The following is a 19,869-nucleotide window of genomic DNA, read 5'->3' on the forward strand; positions in this document are numbered from 1 at the left end:
CGAAGACCAACCACTTTGTAACCGTCTTTCCCAAACGGCTTGCACAAAGAGCTTTCAGACTATAACTGGTCACAGGAGTTTGATTGCTCTGCTTACTCCTTGCAGTGGGAATCTGGTTATCTAAAGAGCACATTCCCTAATACTTAATGCAATAAATGTTTGGAAAGCCAACCGATGACAGAGGTGGTCACAATTTCTTGTATTCGTACATACTGTAAATTTTCTACTCAAAATGTTATTTGAAGTCAATCCTCAGTGCTATTCAGTTCTTCTTTTATGATGCTAAATTTAAAAAAAAATAAATAAAAATGCTGCAGCCAGCATAACTACATAGCTGTTTGCTGAGCAAAATAGATAATGTGTTTCTGATAAAGTTATTCCTGTACAGCCTAGTTGCAGCAAAATGTCTTGTAGGCATTCTTACGGGCTGTTGGGAGAAAGTACACACACACACAAATATGTATTCAGTGCATACTTAGCTTTCATTGGACAGGTTTTTTTTCTTTTCAGAAAATGTTAAAGTCTTTCCAACTTCTGTTTCATTTCATGGGGCTCTGTAAGCGCTTTATCAATATTAATACTTCTAATAATGTTTTGCTTAGCTGTCTTTCCTAATGGAAGCATCTCAAATACCATCTCCTTTTAAGACAGAGCAAGTGACACATTTGCTAATATAGCAGACTGCAAATATTTATACTCAATTCATAAAAAAAATATTAGCAAAAAAGGAAAAACAGAGCAGAAAAAAAAGAAGTGATCACTGTCTGGACTGTTACAATGCATTGTTATTGCCAGTTCATGGCAAATGCTGGGATATGTGGAAAATGGTAACTAATTGTATATGCAAGCATTTGTCTTGCTCCTTTCTTCAAAGCAGGTATGCCAGTGGATCCAGCAGTGGGGGAAGGAGCTTGGGGGCAAACTGCAGAAGAAGGAGCTCAAAGAGCGTTTGAGAACTCATTAGGTCTGTCTCTGCTTTGAGGAAGAATCAGGTATGACTGGAGAAATTAAAAGCTCTTATCAATGTTTTCTAGCGTTCTACAGATACTAGAGATTGGTTTATTTTTTCCCTGATGTCTGTGTTATCCCGCCGTAATTTAAATGGGTTACTCCTTTTCCCATCCTCTTGTACATGGAAAATGGCTTATTGCTCTTCCCTTTGAAGGAAAGGTATTTATCACTTTTCCCCCACAATCTTCTTTTAGTTTTACAGGTCAAGTATAATTCTTTCCATCTCTCTTAAGGGACCATATTTTCTGCATCAAACATTCGTTGTTCTTGCCATTCTCTTCTGAGCCCTTTCCAAGGGCTCTTCCATCTTTCTTCGTGCCCAGGCCATAACACAGCAAATTCTTTCTGATGCTGGTTGGAAAGGAGAGTTTCCATGCCGTGTAGAATGTTTCAGTTTAAAATCTCCAATATAAAATCTGTTCTTTTCACAGTTTTGCCTTTTGTTGCTTAACATGTTTTTTTTGAATAACTGAAACATACAGATAATTTGTAAAGAATTTCTTCCTTGCTAGTTTGGTTATCACAGCTGAAGTTCAGAAGTACTATTCTTTGCATCAGCAAAGCTGCACATTATTTACTCCAGTGCATTAAGATAATTATGAATTCTAGCCACTCTCTGCCAGCATGCTGTTATACCACCCACGCTGTTCTCATTTGTCATTTAAGAAGTGTACAACCTAATCCATCACCCAAGCCATTAATGATAATACTGAATAGCATCAGATAAGCAAACTGTTGTTAGCGTTTCTCCCGAACTAGCCCTGTGCACATGTTAACCAGCTGTACCACAGGGTGAACAGCACCACGAATTGAGGCATAGAAGCTTCTGGCTCCAGAGTTTGACTTCACTGTACCTGACCGGTAAACAGGGTTAGGAGGAAACACAACACCTTCCTACGCTGAGGAATTGCACCTCGCAGTATGTGGCTGCAAGGCATGAAAAGAGGACAGGTTTGCCTTAGGAAAACTCCACGGCATGTATTGAAGAGATGTTGTTTTTCCGAAGTTTTTAATTTTGGCTGATATGGATACATTTCATTGATGAAAGAAGAAAGTTTTGGCAATAACAGTGAAAGGACATTTTCTCTGTACTTGGAAAATGATTATCAGTCAGAACATAAGGAAGACAAATTGTTCCTCTGTGACAACTCAGAGAGCAGGCTGCTTCACCGTCAGAATACAGCTCGCAGGCAACCTGTGAAAGCACAATCAGCTGTATATTTAGTAAACAGAGGTGTAGGAGGAGCTGGTGGTAATCGAAGAAGAGTTCCTCTTTAAGCAAAGCTTGGGGCAGGAGATTTGTTACTTGCCTTGACAGGGTCAGATACTGGGAAATGTGAAAGAAAAGAAATTTGGCTGCATTCTGCTGAGCCAGAAATGATAGAAACCAGGGAGGGGATTGTGCTGGGACATGTGAAACAAATGGAAGTTAAAGGTATGCTGAGAAGTGACGACACAGTTCTTTGTGTTTAAGAGTAGAACAAATACAATACGCAAAAAAAAAAAAAAAAAAATCCTTGCATCACTATCTCTTCTTTTTGTTTGTAGTCTGCAAGACCTTGAGCTCTGTTCCTCCCCCAGGTGCAAATGTCTGATTGGATTATTAATATTGCATCAACTTTAAGCTTGTTTGTTTTAGCCTTGAGTCACTAAATTTTATTCTTCTTAAAACAAACTGGTAATTTCAGATGCTAGTTAAATAATGAGTCCAGTTTTGAAAATCACGGAACACTCATTTGAACAAGGGACATGTTTTGGTGCTGAATTTATCTTCCCCTCTTCACCTTCCTTTTGTGTCTTTATTCACCTGTCTATCTCTTGCTTATTATTAAATTGACTGGGAAGGGATTTTTGTTCATTGCTTGCGTAGCAGCGGCACAGTGAGATTCTGTCTTAGGTTACTGGGTGCTTCACCTGAGCTGTCTGAGTTACACATTGTCAACAAAAACCTACCAATAGCTGCTGTACTGCATTTCACTATTATAATTGGGGGTTTGTTGTCCAAGAGAAAAATTCTTTCACCACTCTAATTTTACGGAACTAACAATGCTTGCATCTAGACATCGAAAAAATATTCACGTTTTTAATACTTCATCTCTAAAAGTTCACAACAGGATCTGAACAAGTGCAGAAAAGGGTGACTGGGACTGTATAGTACAGTAAGATCCGTACTGTGTATAAACCATGACTTAGTACCAAACAGAATTACTCGATTACTTGGCAAGAAATTTGAAACTAGCACAGGGAAGCACTCATCCTTGCTGCAGGTTGTGGATTCACAGAACAAGTACTAAATGCAAGGACACAGGTATCTTAGGAAGTCCTGGACTATCAACATTCAAAAGTTACACGGATATACTGGGGAAATTATCTCACTGTAAGCTTCCTTTTCAGTTTTTTGGGGTTTAGGTTTCTTTTTAAATGTTTGATTGTTTTGTTTTAATAACTCTTCCCAAGACATCTGCTACTTTGTAGGAGAAACTCTCCAGCATGGCATGATTACATGGATCTTTTATACAACTCGCTGCAGCCACTGTTATATAGGTAGAAGCCACCTGTGCTGGAAAACTAGTCTGTAATTCTGGGACGTGTTGGGAAGCGTCAAGCGTCACTTGTTTGTGGCCAGAAGGTCTCCAATCTCTTTGTTCAAGTTAATGAACATTGGAAAAACAAATTGATCTGTGATGATTTTGTAATCAGAATGAGGGTTTGAGCAGAAGAATGGGTGACGCTGTCCAAACCATTCATGTGTGCATTTTTTCTTTTCCATAAGTGATTTAATGTAGGATATCTTGAGATTCAGCTTGGGTGAACAGGTCACTTGTAATTTAGTAGGAGAGAAGACTCTTGTTGGGTTCATGACAATACATAGGAGGTCATTCTTACTTAGCCTGTTCTCATCATATTAATATTTTAGACCCACACGGTAAGAACATGCAAGATCTTGGCTCCAGCTCTGTCTACGAAATATGCTACAGGCTACCTCTGCTTTACACTCATCCTCCCCTTGGCCAGGCTAGAGGGAGTCTCCTCTTTGCCCATGTGAATCATTCTCAGCCCAGCTAAGTTCAGTTGGTCTCTGCTCTGCAACCCTGTTGCGGCTGAGATGAGCAAAGCTGCCCCAGGCACCCCGTGTCCACCTGGGGAAGGGAAAGTGAACAGAAAGGGGACTAAGGTGGATTAAGAAGGATGCTTAACAATTCCCGTGCTTGGTCATGAAGGCCCTGACAGCTTGTCATGATGGGCACAATGTGCAGTTCTGGGAAGCTGTGGGTTTTTTTTCTACTGTGTTTAACTGTTTGTTTTTGTATTCAGCCCAGTCTTGAAACAGAACATTCTCACTGTCTGCTGAAGGTTAGAGTCCTCTGATATGTTTCTGGGATGAACAGAATTCTATCTGACTTTCATGTTTTAAAAGTAAATAAACAAATAACTAAATAAAAGCTCAAGGACGCACACAGAGTTTGTTTTCACATGGCCTTGCTCAGTTATCCACAGCATGAACAGCAAGTTGTGTGTGTGGTTACATCTGCTTCTATGTGGTTCTGAGAGTTCAGTATGAAAAAGGCAAATGATGGTGCATTCTGAGAAAGAAGTAATACCATCAGTTAAAGTTAAGCTTACGTTTTGCTTTCGGTTATATTCACATGGAAGACCTTTTTTTCATCAAGACTAATTTATGATAAAGCTACTGTAAAGAGATGGCACCGTAGCTGTAAAATCTCTGTCACACCATAAAGGGCCTGATACTCAGACCACTCAAAGAAAAATCAGGTCCCTACAGTGAGCCCCAAATCTGAGCAGCATGGCACATGCACGTTTATTTCTAAGGGTGTCCACAGCCACACCAGGGTTTAAGGCTCTGAGCTGACCCAAACCTGAGGGCTCTTTTAATCCATGCTAACATCTACGCTGCCAACAGACAATTTCATAATCAATAGTACAAGTCACATTTAAAAATCTTTTCCAGTACCAAGGTCATTACACACCTGTGGATCCTTACTGATGTCAGACAAAGCTAGCCAGTAAGAGGAATGAATACTAGTTCTGTACTGGCTACTGGTTTTATTTCAAGGGGTTTTAAGTCCTCATTAAGACCTTTTTATCCAGTGATCTTGGATAGTTTGAGGTCTGTTGTAGTTGGAATGGTTAGAAAGCAGAACTCAGCTACCTTGAGATTAAATTTCCTTCAATGAATCATTGCAAGGATGATATTATCCATAATATTACCCAGTTTTTCAGGAAATGGTCAGTCTACAGATCCTGCCCAAGGGTGGGCTTGAAACAAACTGCTTGTGTTTCTTTTTTCCAATGTATTTGTAGCTTTTTGAAGATTTGGAAGATCATGGTTTTGAATCCTTTCATGTGTATCACAAGGTTCTTGGTTGCTAGTGAAACACAAGAGGAACTGATGGAAAGGCAGATATTAATGATAAAGGACTTGGAGACACTTGGGAATGTTCTCCCAACAGGAAAGTCCTGGGGGCAGCCAAGCTTTCTAAATGCACCAGCACAGGAGGGTTTAACAGAGAAAGTGAACGTGGTGACCAAGCAAGAGTGATGACTAGTGGAAATGTTTAATTTGGATTTTCAAGTTTCACAAGTGTTACTAGGCTGGTGGGTTTTAGGATGGAAGTTCTTTTGAACCAATCGGCTATGAGGTCTCTAAACAGAGAGTTTGAATATGTTTGAAATAATTGAAATAACTTTCTAAATCATTGTAGTCTGGCTGATTTATTTGATTGACTGAAACTTGTCTGTTGCTGAATCCTAAGGGGAGTTTGTAGAGTGCTTCATTCAGGTAGTAACCTCAGCTGGATTTGAGTTCGGTAACCCTGGACCGATTAATGGTAATATTACTTCCCAAATAGGGAGTTAATGTTTTAAGCAGAGTTTGAAAGGGCTCTGATACTTCAAAGTCCTTTGCCTGCTGGGTAGGCAATGTAAAGGTTGCAAGTCAGAGATCACTGCTCTGGAAGGTTATTCTTTGTGTCCCACAGAAGAAACTAAAACTGCAGAAGAAAACAGACTGACTTCTTTGGTGAGGTTGAGAATACAATAATTTTCAGTTGTCCTTATTTTTACTGGGTTCACGTTCTTCCTTTGCTTGTGCCATAAGAAAAGGTAACAGTTTGATTTCACTGTGGAGTCTCAGACTGGATGTTTCAGGTGAAGGTGTATAGAAAAGCCAAGATAAACCTTCCTTGTCTGTGCCTTTGAAATCTACGCATGCGAGAGATTATTACATTTGTAAATAAACTATTCGAGTGCAAATGGGATGGTGAAAAACAAAATTTGCAATGTTTAATTGTTTAATTTATATGTGCCAGTGCACAGTCTTCGCTTTCATCTCTTCTTGCCTGCATCCCAAGCAGGTGTATAGCTGCGTGTGGTGAAAGGATTATTTTCCTCTGTCAGGTTTCACACTGTGAAGGAAGAGCACCTTGACCTTGCTTGATGGGTTGCCTCTGTGGAGTCCTACTTTCTTGTGTCTCAGCTTAGTTTTAAGCTAATATTTGTATAGCCTGACATAAGGCATCTGGCTGAGCAGGTACACATCCCATCACCCATGCACTGCATATGCATTTTTTATGAGCCAGCTACACTGAAGTGACTACAGCAGCTGAAACCACCACACAGACACCACTAAGTCTTGCAGAAAGCAAATGGCCGAGGGTCACAGGGGCCCTGTAGTTTTGTTTGCAGTAAAACTGAGAGCATTCACCTTTTTTTTTCAGAAAAGGCTGGCAGGCAGGAAAGAAATGCACACTAGTTACATGTTACTTCATAGTGTGTTAAGGTGACGATTAAGTAGAATTGAGTAACATTTGTCAACAAATGAGAGTGAAACTTTTGCATGAAGAAATAAAATTAAGAAATTGTCATGAATTAAACCACTGGAAAGACAGCATGAGGTACATGATTATTTTTAGTTCTTTTATTTAATCTCTGTGCATTTTTTGAAAGTATGTGTATTACTTCAAATCTCTTACAAGACTTATTCAGCCTGCCATAGAAGTATGTTCTCCTTCCCTTCCCCTTCCCTTTTCCACGTTTCATTCTTGAAAAAATTAAATGTACCTTGATATCTTTATATAAGGGTCTGCAAGTTAAAAACCTACTTTAACAATTCCTGAATTTATTAAATATTGCCTTTTTCCTCACACACAGACCTCTCACTGACTCACCCCTTACACCAGCTTTGGTCTCCAAAGAAGCAACTGGTAGAAATCTTGCAGTAAAAACCACAAAAAACTTTGCTATAGGACAAAGCAAGTATGCCAGCTATTTGTCTTGACTGATTTTCGTATTTGACTGATTGAAAAAACAAACAAACAAACAACCCAAACCTGGAGAGCCAGCAGGACATGAACTTACTGACCTTTGTGATACAACAGTTTCTGTACTTATTGAATCACGGGGATGGGCTGAGGGCTGGGGAGGGGGACCTGGGGGCTGGCCTGGGCAGTGAGGTAAGGTTACATATAGGCGGCTGCAGCAGGTTTGAGAACACCAACGGAGCATATTCCCTGGCAGGCAGCTCGGCGAGCGTGGGTCCTGGCATCATGAGCGAGTGCCCCTTTGCGGGGAACAATTATCTGTGAGTTCCTCATCTCTGTGCTTTGCTTTGTAATGTCGGTTCAAATGATATCATGTTAAATGTAAAATACAAATTCTTAGAGAAGAATTAACGATTCTCAACAAATAGTTGTAGCTATTGCTGTAGGAAAAGGGGTTGTACCAAGGACTTGTCTGAGCTCTTGTTATGTCATGACCTTGATGTAATGCTACCAGCCATTACTGGGACGAGGTATTTCAGGTGTACAGTTTTTCTCCAAAGCCCACATTAGTGCCTCGGTTTTCTCAAAACAAAGTATCGTTGGAGTTGTAGATGCATCTGTTAGAAAAAAGGCAGGTATAGTCACAGTTCTTTAATTAAACGCTTTATATGTTTCCTTAATTTTTTTCTTAGATTTAATTTTAACAAGCTATCTTTGGAAGACGAAAAAGATGATAAATCACAAGAAGGGATAAATAAAGCCAGCAAAGGTGGACTTGTCTATGGAGACTACCTACAAGTAAGTTTCAGTGAGGATTTCATGTTTACTGCCCTGATCACTCGTAAGCCTTGAGCCAGGAGCTGGGACTGACGCCCCGCAGCCAGCCAGCCTAAGCTGCTCCCCTCTGAACTCCCCACGTGTGGTCACGGGCACAGATGCCTGTCCCAGCTGGGATGGTGCAGGTGGACATGGGATGGCTTCTCAAACCGCAGGGAAGCTGGGCATTTTGAGGGTTTTGGTAGGGAATCATTCATACGGGTAAACTTAAACTGTGGGGTGGTGCACTACAAAAGGCTTTCTTTGGTCTGACAATCGCCACTTGGCAATTTCTCCAGGTCAGCAGGCTATGTGTATTATTACTATTAATTATTGCATGAAAGCCCAGAATATTTGGCTGGAAAGATATGTTGCAGAAATCTAGGGGGATGGATGATGACTGGGACACACACACACACACAAAAGAACTCCCAAACAAAAAACTGCAACAGCTAGAAGTAATTAAGAAATGAGTAAAAATAAAATGCCCTAAGTAATAAAAGAATCCAGACTCTTTTTTTTTTTTTTTTTTTTTTTTTGGTGATGGCAAGAACTGAAGTGAGTGGAATTACTCTGTGCTTGTGAACAGCAGACTGACTTGTTGACATACTATGTGGAATCTTGCAAAAGTTTCTTTTAAAACAACTATGATTAGATTGTAAATTTGACTCAATAAAAAACTCAGTAATGCCAGAACTAACTAGTACAGCCTCAAATCAGAGCTCTTGTGCAGATGTGATTACATGACTACACAGAATTTTACTATAAGTCCACTTCCATGGATTACATCAGTATAGATGTAAGAACTAGAAACATGCTGGATATTTTATTTTATCTTTTAAAAAATAATTAAAGAGACCCTTAAAATGGTTTCCCAAACTTTATTATTTGAGGTATATTTACATGTTCCATTTTGGGAAAGATTTTTTTTTTTCGTTGAAATAAAAAGTAAAAGTGACACCTGAGATCATTTAGTCTAACTTCTCATACAACCTGAAATATGAAACATATATTTATTTATTTATTTATTAAAATATTTTCCTTAAATATTAGCTCTACACAATAGGACTACCATTACTAATATCAGAATTGAGAGCTTTATAGAACAGTCTTATCTTTATTTTTAAGCTGAACAAAATATTGAATGCTCAGGAACTTCAGAGTGAGAAGAGAGGAAACAAAATCCATGACGAGCACCTTTTCATTGTGACACATCAAGGTAAGCAGTCGGGAGTTTGGGGTGGCTGAGCAGCATTTTTCCCAAAGGGAGTTATTCAGTGCTGAACCATGCAGTACACGATTTGTTTTGATTTTAGACACATTCGCTACAATTGCTCTGTCTTTCATCTGCATTTATATTCGTATATATCCCTATATAATTTGTAAGTCTGTAATCAACTCTATGCTTATGAAGACATAAGTATAACCTTTGTATTTGTTAAACCAAGATTCAGATGGTTCTGTTTCTAGGGAAATTAAGGTGGAAAAATTCATTCCCCTCTGAGTAATAGGCTGCTATGCAGTTTATTGTGGCAAATTTTGTGCATTGGCTTGTGCCTTCTCTGAAACTACAATTCAATTTTAACCATCCAGAGCCTGTCTAGAAGCCAGCATACTGGTTGGGTCCTTCCTAACTGCTGATACTCGTGTGTTTTGCGGGCTCTGGCCTGATGATATTTTCCTGTTACTGACAGGGAAAGATTTTAAGCAGCTCTAGAGCTAGCTCTTATGGAGTATCAGATCCAAATTTTCTCTTTCCTCTTTTCTTTTGTAATGAATATTCTGTACATCAGATATCTGATGTAAAAAAACATTCTTTAAAAAATTATGTCAGCGCTCTCGATATGCTAGATTATTTCATGTAATGGTTTAGGTACAGGGCAGCATACTATAACAGGCAATACATTTGTGTATCAGCATCTATTTGTACACCAGCAGTGTAAACGTAGGCTATTCGTTTCAATTCAAAATGTAAGAAGTTTACCTCTTCCATGCTACAAAGAATAAACAAAGCAATGTTGAAGTTACTGCTAACAGTGCCTTTCATGTTGTAGCTTATGAACTTTGGTTTAAGCAGATTCTGTGGGAACTGGACTCTGTGCGGGGGATCTTTCAGAATGGCCACGTAAGTTAAAAGCAAATATTAATTTTGGGAAAATGCAGCCCTCTCTTTCTTTTGCCTCCTGCCTTCCAGCCTGATAAATATTTGAGTTTACTCTTTTTTAAAAAAACACCATAAAAAAAATCCACAATAAAATTTGGCTGAGTGGCTCTTATACCCTGATAGTACAGACATTTAATCAGCAAAATCTTATTTCCTCCTGAAAGCTGCCTTTTGTGTAGATCACTCTCCAAGGTGGATTTCAGTGGCCAAAATGCTCTCATATTCTGCTCGTACTGGATAAACACAGAAATGTAACTTGGGAGTGTTCTGCAAAAAAAGCATGCTCGGAGGCAAAACTGAAAACCAGAGGGCTCACAGGCATTTTTATGTTGAAAAGGCACTTCTGCCTTTGCTCAGGTTTTTTTTGAAGTCTACATACTATGTCTTTCCATCCAGTATCTGCTATATGAAAGGAAAACACTTTTTGGTAGTTGCGTTTCATTATATCCAACAGAAAAGCGATAATCAAAATCACAGTGTACAATTGTCTAAGAATTTCTGAAACTGACAAATATAAGAGGAATATTTTGAACATCTCTAAACATCTGTCCAAAGCTAAACACACCTCAAAAATAGAGACAAAGGAAAATTCCTGACTTGATATGACAGCCACAGAAAAAGGCTGACTGTGTGTAGTTTGAGAAATACCTCAAATAACATCGTGAGCATGTGTATATGAAGAAAATTTGAAACTAAACCACACTGAAAGAAGGAACCTTTTTATCATAATGTCCAGTGAAAATGTCCTCAGTGGTCCTCCACATTCATAATTTTGTTGGCTTTTTAGTTGAACATTATTATTGAATAATAACTGATCCAAATCCGTTCTTAAGTAGAATAATTTTTCATTATTTATTTTTGTGAAAAGAGAAACTTTGCTTATAATCAGAATTTGAAATGTCAATGTAAAGGTTAAGTATAGAGCCAGGCGATTAAGGAAATGGTTACCATCTTTCATTTTTGTAGTTTGATATTTTCAGGTTACATGTCCAGGTCTTAGACAGAAGTTTCATCCAATTTAAACTAATAGGAGTTTTAGCAGACTCCTCTGCAGGCAAAGTGTTCAGCTTAGCCAGAAGGCAGTTCCTGTGTCTTCCATTTAATATTTTCTATTTCCCACCAGATGCAGTCTTCTCTGTTTTCCTCTACTTGCTAATGCACATCTCTGATGAACATCTTTTGAAATATGGTCTCCTGATGTACTTCTCAATACTCCGCCTCTCAACTTTTAAGTTCTTTCCAAGCCTTATGACTTGTTCCTTCACAATAACAGAAATGATTATAGAAGTGATTAAAATAGAAAGCACAGTATAATTATCTGATGGTATCATATACCATTAAAATCATGTTGCAATCATCAGAAATGATCATGATCTAAATAATTTTAGAGTTTAATTTCTTGTGGTGATTTCTATTTCAGTCAAAAATGTAGGAAAGAAAAAAAATCTATATATTAGGCCTAGTTGTAATGTATCATCAGAGAAAAACAGATTTCTGTCTTTGAAAATTATAGTTTCAGTTTTCAGTTAAAACCAGGGCTCTCTATTCAGTGTGAGATTCTGCTGCTATGCTTTTCATGTGGAAAGGACTTGGGAATGTGTACGACAGTGAAAAGACCCCAAATAAATAAGTAGGATATAAAAAGAACACCATTCTGTCTGGTTATGGTCTTTATTTTTTCTACAGGTAAGAGATGAGAGGAACATGCTGAAGGTTATTACTCGAATGAACAGAATTTCAATGATTCTGAAATTACTTGTGGAGCAATTCTCAGTTTTGGAAACAATGACTGCATTGGATTTCTTTGATTTCAGGTAAAAACTCACTCTTCCTCCACAGGAATCCACAGGCTGGTATTCCCAGCCTTAGACCTGACTGTGGTTTTTTTTACATGTGCTGGCTGGTTGTAGCACATGCAGCACTCGGCAAGGTGAGAGTGTGCCTTAGAGAGGCACCAGTGACATTGCAGCGTGAGGGTCAGCTACGGCAAGGTGAGCGTGAGTGCCAGCCCAGCGTGCTCTGCAATGAAGTACAAGTTAATTGTTGGTGTTTGTGTGTGCTGCGTCTGAATGGTTTCAGAGCAAAAAGGTGAAATGATAGAAACAATATAGAAATGGCTCACGGTTCTGTTAACAATTTACTTCAAACTGCGCGGTAGCAGCTGTGTGCTGTGGCAAATCGTACAGCGCCTGGGTGAGAGAAGCGTGCTCCCCGTAGGCTGTGGGGCAGGTGTTTCAGCGCGCTGGGTTTGCACAGTGTTTCCCTGCTCTGGGTTCTCAGTGGCTTTGCAGTGCTGCAGGCTTCGCGGGCCTGAAGGAAGCACCGCCACCTCCTCTTCTCTCCCCAACAACCTCTGCTCTACAGCAGCTGCCCAGCGTATTGCTGGGCTGGATGGTCGGTACCTCTTCTGCCTTCTGCCCAGGCTTTTCTCGGGATCCCTTGGCTTGGCTCGCTTCTCCCATGGCATTTCTATTTCTTCCCTCACTCCAGCTAGGATCTTCCACTACACTACCATGCGTGACAGCTTCATCCACCGTCTGCCTTCCTTTTCTTGTTCTGCTTGTGTCACTCATCTGACTCCTGACCTCAGTGCCATCCAGCATCCCATCCACTTCTGCACTGTTTTAGTACCCTTTCCTTTCTGTCTTTGAATGTTCCCTAACTATAAGGCATGTGAAACCACAATTTTGCTTCTCTTGGAAGTTTGAAACATCTGTATTATCTAGCGTTATGCTACAGCAGGGGAAATCCACCGGGCAGTCATCTGTTTTGATGCATTCTTGCTTCTGCTTTTCAACTACTGCCATTTGATAAGCAAAGATAAGATCAAATCAATGATCTGTTTCTGCCAAATCTTATATTTGCAATTCAAAGTGCATTACAATTATCTAGTGAAGTGCCATTTCAAATTACTTTTATTAATATTTTTTTCAGTGTGGTCACACCATTTAACTCTGAAGAACTCCATTAACAAATCCCACAAACGAAACCCACTAAATATTTTTCTGAGCATTATTCCACTGTGTACATAGCAATTATTCTGTATAACAAGTCTATTTAAAACCCATTCATTGGCACTTTAATGGCATGGAAATATTTGTAATAGCTGTTTGGGGTGAAGCTGCTTATTCTGTCTGGAAAGGAAATGATAATTCAGTAATGTTTCCTCCTGTACATCACACACGCAAAGCTGCCTTTTTAAAACACAGTACAAAAATAAGTGTGTGTATACATCTGTGTATACACAAGCAATATATAGCTGGAAAATTAGAGTATGTTATACATACATTGTAGTTGCATTAGAATCACTTGGGTATTTTCTTTTCTTAGCTGCAATCATATAAAAATAATCAGATAGCTATTTGATATTCTTCAAATATGAAATATGTATTATTTTATTTTGTTGAGAACCAGAGAATGTCATCATTGTAAAATAATATCCTGCATTTTCCTATCTTTTCTTCTGCCCCAAGATACTACCTAAGCCCAGCTTCGGGTTTTCAGAGCCTGCAGTTTCGCATGCTGGAGAACAAAATTGGTGTTCCCCAAAGTCTGAGAGTGCCCTATAACAGAAGGCATTATCGTGATAACTTCAAGGGACAGGATTATGAACTACTGCTGAAATCAGAGCAAGAACCAACGCTATTGCAACTTGTGGAGGTAACAGTGTTTATCTTAGACCTTGCTTCGTTTTCCCCCAGCTCCCCGGAATGTCCTTCACTGGTGTCCGTGACAAACTGTTCCTCCTTGAGAGATGCAAGCATGCTGGCAATTTCTCAGTCAATTGCGTTTTGGATTCTTACCAAACTTTGTATGAAAGAGTTAGTCATCAGTAAACTGACTAATTTTTCACAGCATTTCCTCTTGTCTAGGAAAGTCTGACTGTTAAAACTAGTAAACTGCATTGTGGAAGTATGAGCTAAGTATATAAATGTACTGTTTCATTTGCATTGTTTTCCATGACCACAAACCCGTTTTAAAAGAAAACTTTAACAATATTTCCACTGTTAATGATGGCTATCAGAAAGGTTAAAAAAAAAGGAAAAATGACAACCCAAAATGGAAAAGATGTTTAACAAATGTTTCATTATCACTTACCTTGATTTAATGACTTTGCCTCATAATTATGAATGACTCAGTAATTTCTCTAACTCCCTTGCCATGTTCATATGCAAAATTAATGGAACTTTCTAAAGAATAATGGATTATAAACCTCAGTAAAAGCATCCACTCCTATTAGCCCTATCCGTTTGTCTAATGACATCTGATACAGTGTATGTAAGACATTTCTCTAGGTTTTCAACATTCATTAGAACTTCATGCTCTTGTATCTTTCAGATGAGGAGCTAAATTAAGTGATCTCCAAAGGGAGTTTGCCATAACGATTCCTAGTATTTTTCCCTACTAATTTCATTCCCATTATTACAAAGAAATCAAAGAGAAAGCTTTGCTAACTGCCAAGTAAATTTGTCTTGTACCATCACATATTGTGGTGGAAGGGCATGACAGACTGCTTGATCAGTATTCAGCCTGTTTGACAGGATAAAACCCAGTTTCATAATGGTTCTGTATCTTTCCTTCTGAGATTTATCTGTACAGTTATCCTATATATGTGGATTAAGAGTGTTTTCCTGTATCTGCAAGGGAGCTGGTTTTAAAGATAACTCAGAATGTGACAGCTTTTGTCTTCCAACACTGGTCGTTTAGCCTGGAACCTGTGGCTGTGTTTGCACAGCACCGTTACACAGGTATAAATCATCTATGCGGATGTGCTTACGCCAGCAATAAGCACCTCTGCAGGATATGAAACTAGAACAACTGTAGCAGTTTAATTCATGTTGCTGTAACTAGTAATTCTACAGTAATGCGGCTGCATTGTTAATGTTTGAACACATCATTATTATTATTAAAGGCATGGCTGGAAAGAACTCCAGGACTCGATGCAGAAGGATTTGATTTCTGGGGACAATTTGAAGTGAATGTTTTAAAAGGTCTAGAAGAGGAATTTGCCTTGGTGCAGGTATATAACGTACTCTTGATCTATCTATAAACAGCGACAGCTGCCAAAACGACATCCTGACATAAATTTGACTTTTGGCCCACACAGGTTCTAACTTGTTCTACTTAATCTTCAGCAGCCTCTGTCTGCAAAAAGCAGAAAAAAATTGCAGTTTTCATGAAATCTGAATAGGTTTCTAATTTGACATCTAAGATGGTTTAAAGCATGTGAGATACATGGATTATTTTGAATGCAGAAGGGAAGGAACAGTACCAATGGAAGGGTTGAAACTGATTTTACTGAAACTACAACTTTACCTGTAGTTAGTACTTGCATCTACAGTTCAGAGTAAACACAAAGCTTGGGGCCCTGAGCTGTGAGTATGCAGTGTCTAACTATAAAGAACCCAGTTCTATTTAAGTGTGTGGCAATTTGCTGCTATATGATCATTTGAATTACACTGGCAAATAAGCACAAGAAAATCCCCAAATATTCTAAGACCTGTAGTTTTAAGTACATTTTTAATGGAAAAAAACCCATAATGTAAGAATTAATCTATTTCCTGAGAACACCTGTTTACAACTTTCTAACTTACATAAACTTTTTTTATTTACAAGGATGTCTTCTTTTTGCCTTGAAAAAAAAACCACTAGACTTCAAACAAATGAAGATTAAGTGTTTTTAAGGCCTCTAGATCAAAAGAGAAGTGATAAGCTGCCAGTTTGTTTGAGCATTCATTCATCTGAATTGTGTTGACAGCTACTTAATTGTACATTTTGTGGTAGTGTTTTTTAACGGACTCGTCTATCTTGTTTGAAAAGACAGTTCTTACATTTACGATGTAAACATAGAGTATTATCATGAAAATAAGTTACATCATGGGTCATTCAAGCGCTCAGTTTTCCCTATTGAATTCTAAAACCCGTTTTTGTTTGAAATATCAAAGGCCAAACCAGAATCAGAAGAAAAAGATGATGACTTATCTGAACTCCAAAAGCAGAAAGATGTATTACTTTCGTTATTTGATGAAAAACGCCACGAACACCTGCTTAGTAAAGGTAGATTGAATTAATGTATGTCACTATGCACTTTTTATCTATGATATATACAATCACACAATAGCATTAAATTTGCAGAAGAATCAGTAACAAACTAAGGACACTTGTGTTTTGCAGGAGAAAGACGACTGTCTTACAAAGCACTGAAGGGTGCCTTAATGATCTACTTCTACAGGTAATGCTAGAAGGTGTATCTTTAACGCTGACTGTCAGCAGGAGAGGTGGAGGTTAAGGACTGCAGCACAGGTTGATTTAGGTTGGAACAGGACTTGGAAAGTATTCGTGTCCAGCCCTCCACAAACCCCCAGACCAGTTAGATCCAACTTGAAGGTCAGACTGGGCTGCTGAGGGCTGCGTCCAGTTGAGTTTTGAGCATCTTCAAGGGTGGAGGTTACGTGGCCTCCCTGAGCAGCCAGTGTGTGTCTGACCAGCTGCTGCTTCTCAGGTTGTAACTAGTAAATGCCTTGATCGAACTGTTCTACAGAGTGTCCTAGAAAGATTTAAAATATTTATCCAAGTATGAGGGAAAAGGCACAGAACAGGTCTCACACGGCAGAGACGTCTGTTAGAATTCTGTCTACTGATGCTTCAATACCAATTTAGGAAAAATATACATTAAGTCACCATTATGCACTGGTGTAGCAGTAGTTTGAAAAACACCACATCTCATAAGAGGTCTCATTCTCTTTTCTTTCATTTTCCAAGGGAGGAGCCTCGTTTCCAGGTTCCCTTTCAGCTTCTTACCTCCCTTATGGATATAGATGTTCTCATGACCAAATGGAGATGTAAGTTCCACTTTCTGACTGTATTCTCTCTTTTACATGCAAGTAAATTGTTCTGTTTCACACTCCTTTAGACAAGGTACACCCAGAGTTGTAGAACTGAGCTCCTGAGTTCGTCCTTTAGCAATGACTTTTTTTTTGTTTGAACTTCAGCCAAGAGGAAAGATCAACAGCTCCTTCAGTGATCATTAGATACACAGGTACAGCTATTACTTCCATGACATGATATAAGTTAGGTGAACAATTTTATTTAAGGGACAGGTATATATTTTCCAGCGTCTCCCAAAATGCCATCATGACATCTCTTCAAAGGCAAACACTCCTTCTGCTCCTTCCCTATACAGACATTCATAAATGAATGTATTCTATATTAACAGAGCATAATAATGTATAAGCGTTAGCGTATTCATTCTGTAGCAACAATTGTTTTACATTAGTTGACTGAAGAGTGGGTTTTTTCCATTTTGAAGTATGTTTCCTGCATTTAGCTCAGAGTCCTGCATTGCTGAAGACCCAGTAGTTCTGTCTCTCTGTAAAGACCTCTGTATGATCATATTTACTGAAAACTAGTATTTCAGTGATGCACCTTGATGTGACCCTTTGGTTGTACCTTGACACTGAACTTATGCCCTGATTTTCCTCCCTGTATGACTTAGATAACCATGTCTGCATGGTGCACAGAATGATTGGCAGCAAGGCTGGCACTGGAGGCTCGTCAGGCTACCACTATTTGCGCTCAACGGTGAGGTAAGGACAACGTGTTTCCCCCACTGCCTGCAATACGGCGGTTCACAGAGACCCTAATGCCAAGAGACAGATTTCATGCCACTCGCTGAAGGCCAGAGGGGCTGTTGTTTCTCTTTGGGGACTCTGGCATTTCCTCCTGGATGCTGTACGTGTATTTATTGGGTTGACATATGTAAATTCCAAACCTTCTAGGGCAAACAGAACTCCTTTTGATTGCTCGCGCAAAGTGCCACATATAATTCTCTGTCAAGAGGTCCAGGTGTCACTGTGATGGCAGTAACATTAATCCTGCATTCTTTAGTTTGCATGCAAGCGAGCCCAAGTTAATGAGGTGATACAGGCTGGAAGCGAGTCCCGTCTGCTGCGCAGCTGTGACAGTTTTTTAATTCCTTAGCAGGACCTCTAATCATACAACCTAAGGTGCTTCAGTTTAGGATTGAATATATTCTTAAAGCTGGTAGTAATTAATACCCTCAAGCTGTGCAGGCAACAATCAGAAACGTGTTTTCTTCTGTTGGATGAAGCAGAAAAGGAACTTAAAAGGGGTGGTTGGGGGCTCAGCACCAAACTCTTTGAACAGGTAGAACTTTTTATACTAAATGTGAGGACTCAGCTAGACAGTTCAAGCCTTTGAACTGCAACTATGTCCTGACAGTCCTGAACCACATTGTATCAAAAAGCACACGGATACTTTGAGCACCTTCTTTTAAGAGAACCTTCTTTGAAGTTTGTTTTCAGACAGAAACCATGGATAGCTGGTGACTGCCACGTGCGGCTGTGGGCAACAATTCTCATCACAACCATTGTTAACAGAGGTTAACATTGTTAGATTCAATTTGAAGATTAAATGTTCGCTGTCTTTTTCAGCGAGCCTTCTCACTCTTCCTTAATTTCAGGTTGACATTCTTCCTAGGTAAATTCTATTTTGTATCTACCACAAGAGTGGAGGTCTAGAGACTACAGCCTACATACTCTGCATTTTCAGAAGAACAATGTGACTGTAGCAACTGTATTTCCTTTTTAAGTCATAACCTGCTATGCCCTAGGAACAGTTAGGATTGGATTCTTACTCCAGAACGGTCAGGAGGAGGGTTGGTGCAGGAACCTTATTAAATAGGTAAAAGAAGATGGAATGATTCCTGAGGATTTTGAAATTATGGCCTTCTATGCCAGTATCACCGTATTAATTGTCCTGATTGTCTTTTTCAGTGACAGATACAAAGTGTTTGTGGATTTGTTCAATCTTTCAACTTTTCTAGTTCCAAGACACTGGATACCAAAGATGAACCCAACCATTCATAAATTCCTTTACACAGCAGAATACTGCGACAGCTCCTATTTTAGCAGCGACGACTCTGACTAGCCTGCCTTTTGAGGCTGGTTGCTTCAGGACTTTCACCTCAACTGGTGCCATCCCTCAAATACAACAGCTATTCTCACTGAGTGTGGGTGTGTAAATACATATTTATGTATGAAAGCTATGTGAATAGTATGATCCGCTTGTGGAAGAAACTTAATTGTTTGTAGAAAAAATAATCTGTATTGAGTTAGCCTATATTAAAACTAAAATTATACCCCAATTCAAGTCTTAGTTGGCTTCGTAAAACCTACAGAGAGAGAGGGAGCAAATTACACAGAACTACCACAATCATGTCTTATTTGTACATATTTATCTATTTGTTTGTCTAATGGTTATTATTAATTTCCCTCTAGTTGAGCATGTAATTAGCCTCATCACCTGTAGAAGACTATTAGTTTCTGAGCTCTAGTGGCATTTCGAAAGGAATTCTGGGTTAAGAGTTTCAAAAGTGAGATTTAAAAAATTAAGTCTTGATTCTATAAAAACCCAAGCATCTTGAACTTCTACACCCATCAAGAACTATGTTATTGTCTATGTGTTACATATGATAACATGTAACATATTTCCTCCCTTCCATAGAAATATATCTGCTGTTCTTAACATTAAGTACTCACTTTGCACTTCAAATAAAGCAGTATTAAAGCTCATCTT

General features: G+C 38.9%; 1 protein-coding gene across 3 annotated transcripts; it reads left to right on the plus strand.

Moving 5' to 3' along the window:
• Window positions 1–7,501: 7,501 nt before the first annotated feature.
• Window positions 7,502–19,865, plus strand: TDO2 (tryptophan 2,3-dioxygenase). Of its 3 annotated transcripts, none has more exons than XM_040600802.1 (12): window positions 7,502–7,612; window positions 7,985–8,090; window positions 9,237–9,327; window positions 10,163–10,233; window positions 11,959–12,086; window positions 13,746–13,932; window positions 15,185–15,292; window positions 16,218–16,329; window positions 16,447–16,504; window positions 17,035–17,114; window positions 17,768–17,858; window positions 19,068–19,865. In XM_040600802.1, exons 1-12 carry the CDS (start codon window positions 7,578–7,580, stop codon window positions 19,219–19,221), a joined length of 1,221 nt encoding a protein of 406 aa, XP_040456736.1. In that variant the 5' UTR covers window positions 7,502–7,577; the 3' UTR covers window positions 19,222–19,865. The 3 variants fall into 3 exon arrangements, with proteins under 3 accessions (XP_040456736.1, XP_040456744.1, XP_040456754.1); XM_040600810.1 differs by having other exon boundaries at window positions 19,118–19,865; XM_040600820.1 differs by lacking the exon at window positions 19,068–19,865 and adding an exon at window positions 17,265–17,311 and having other exon boundaries at window positions 17,768–17,918.
• The last annotated feature ends 4 nt before the right edge of the window (window positions 19,866–19,869 follow it).

The sequence above is a fragment of the Falco naumanni genome, chromosome 1 (genome assembly GCF_017639655.2).
Source record: "Falco naumanni isolate bFalNau1 chromosome 1, bFalNau1.pat, whole genome shotgun sequence".
Classification (NCBI taxonomy): domain Eukaryota; kingdom Metazoa; phylum Chordata; class Aves; order Falconiformes; family Falconidae; genus Falco; species Falco naumanni.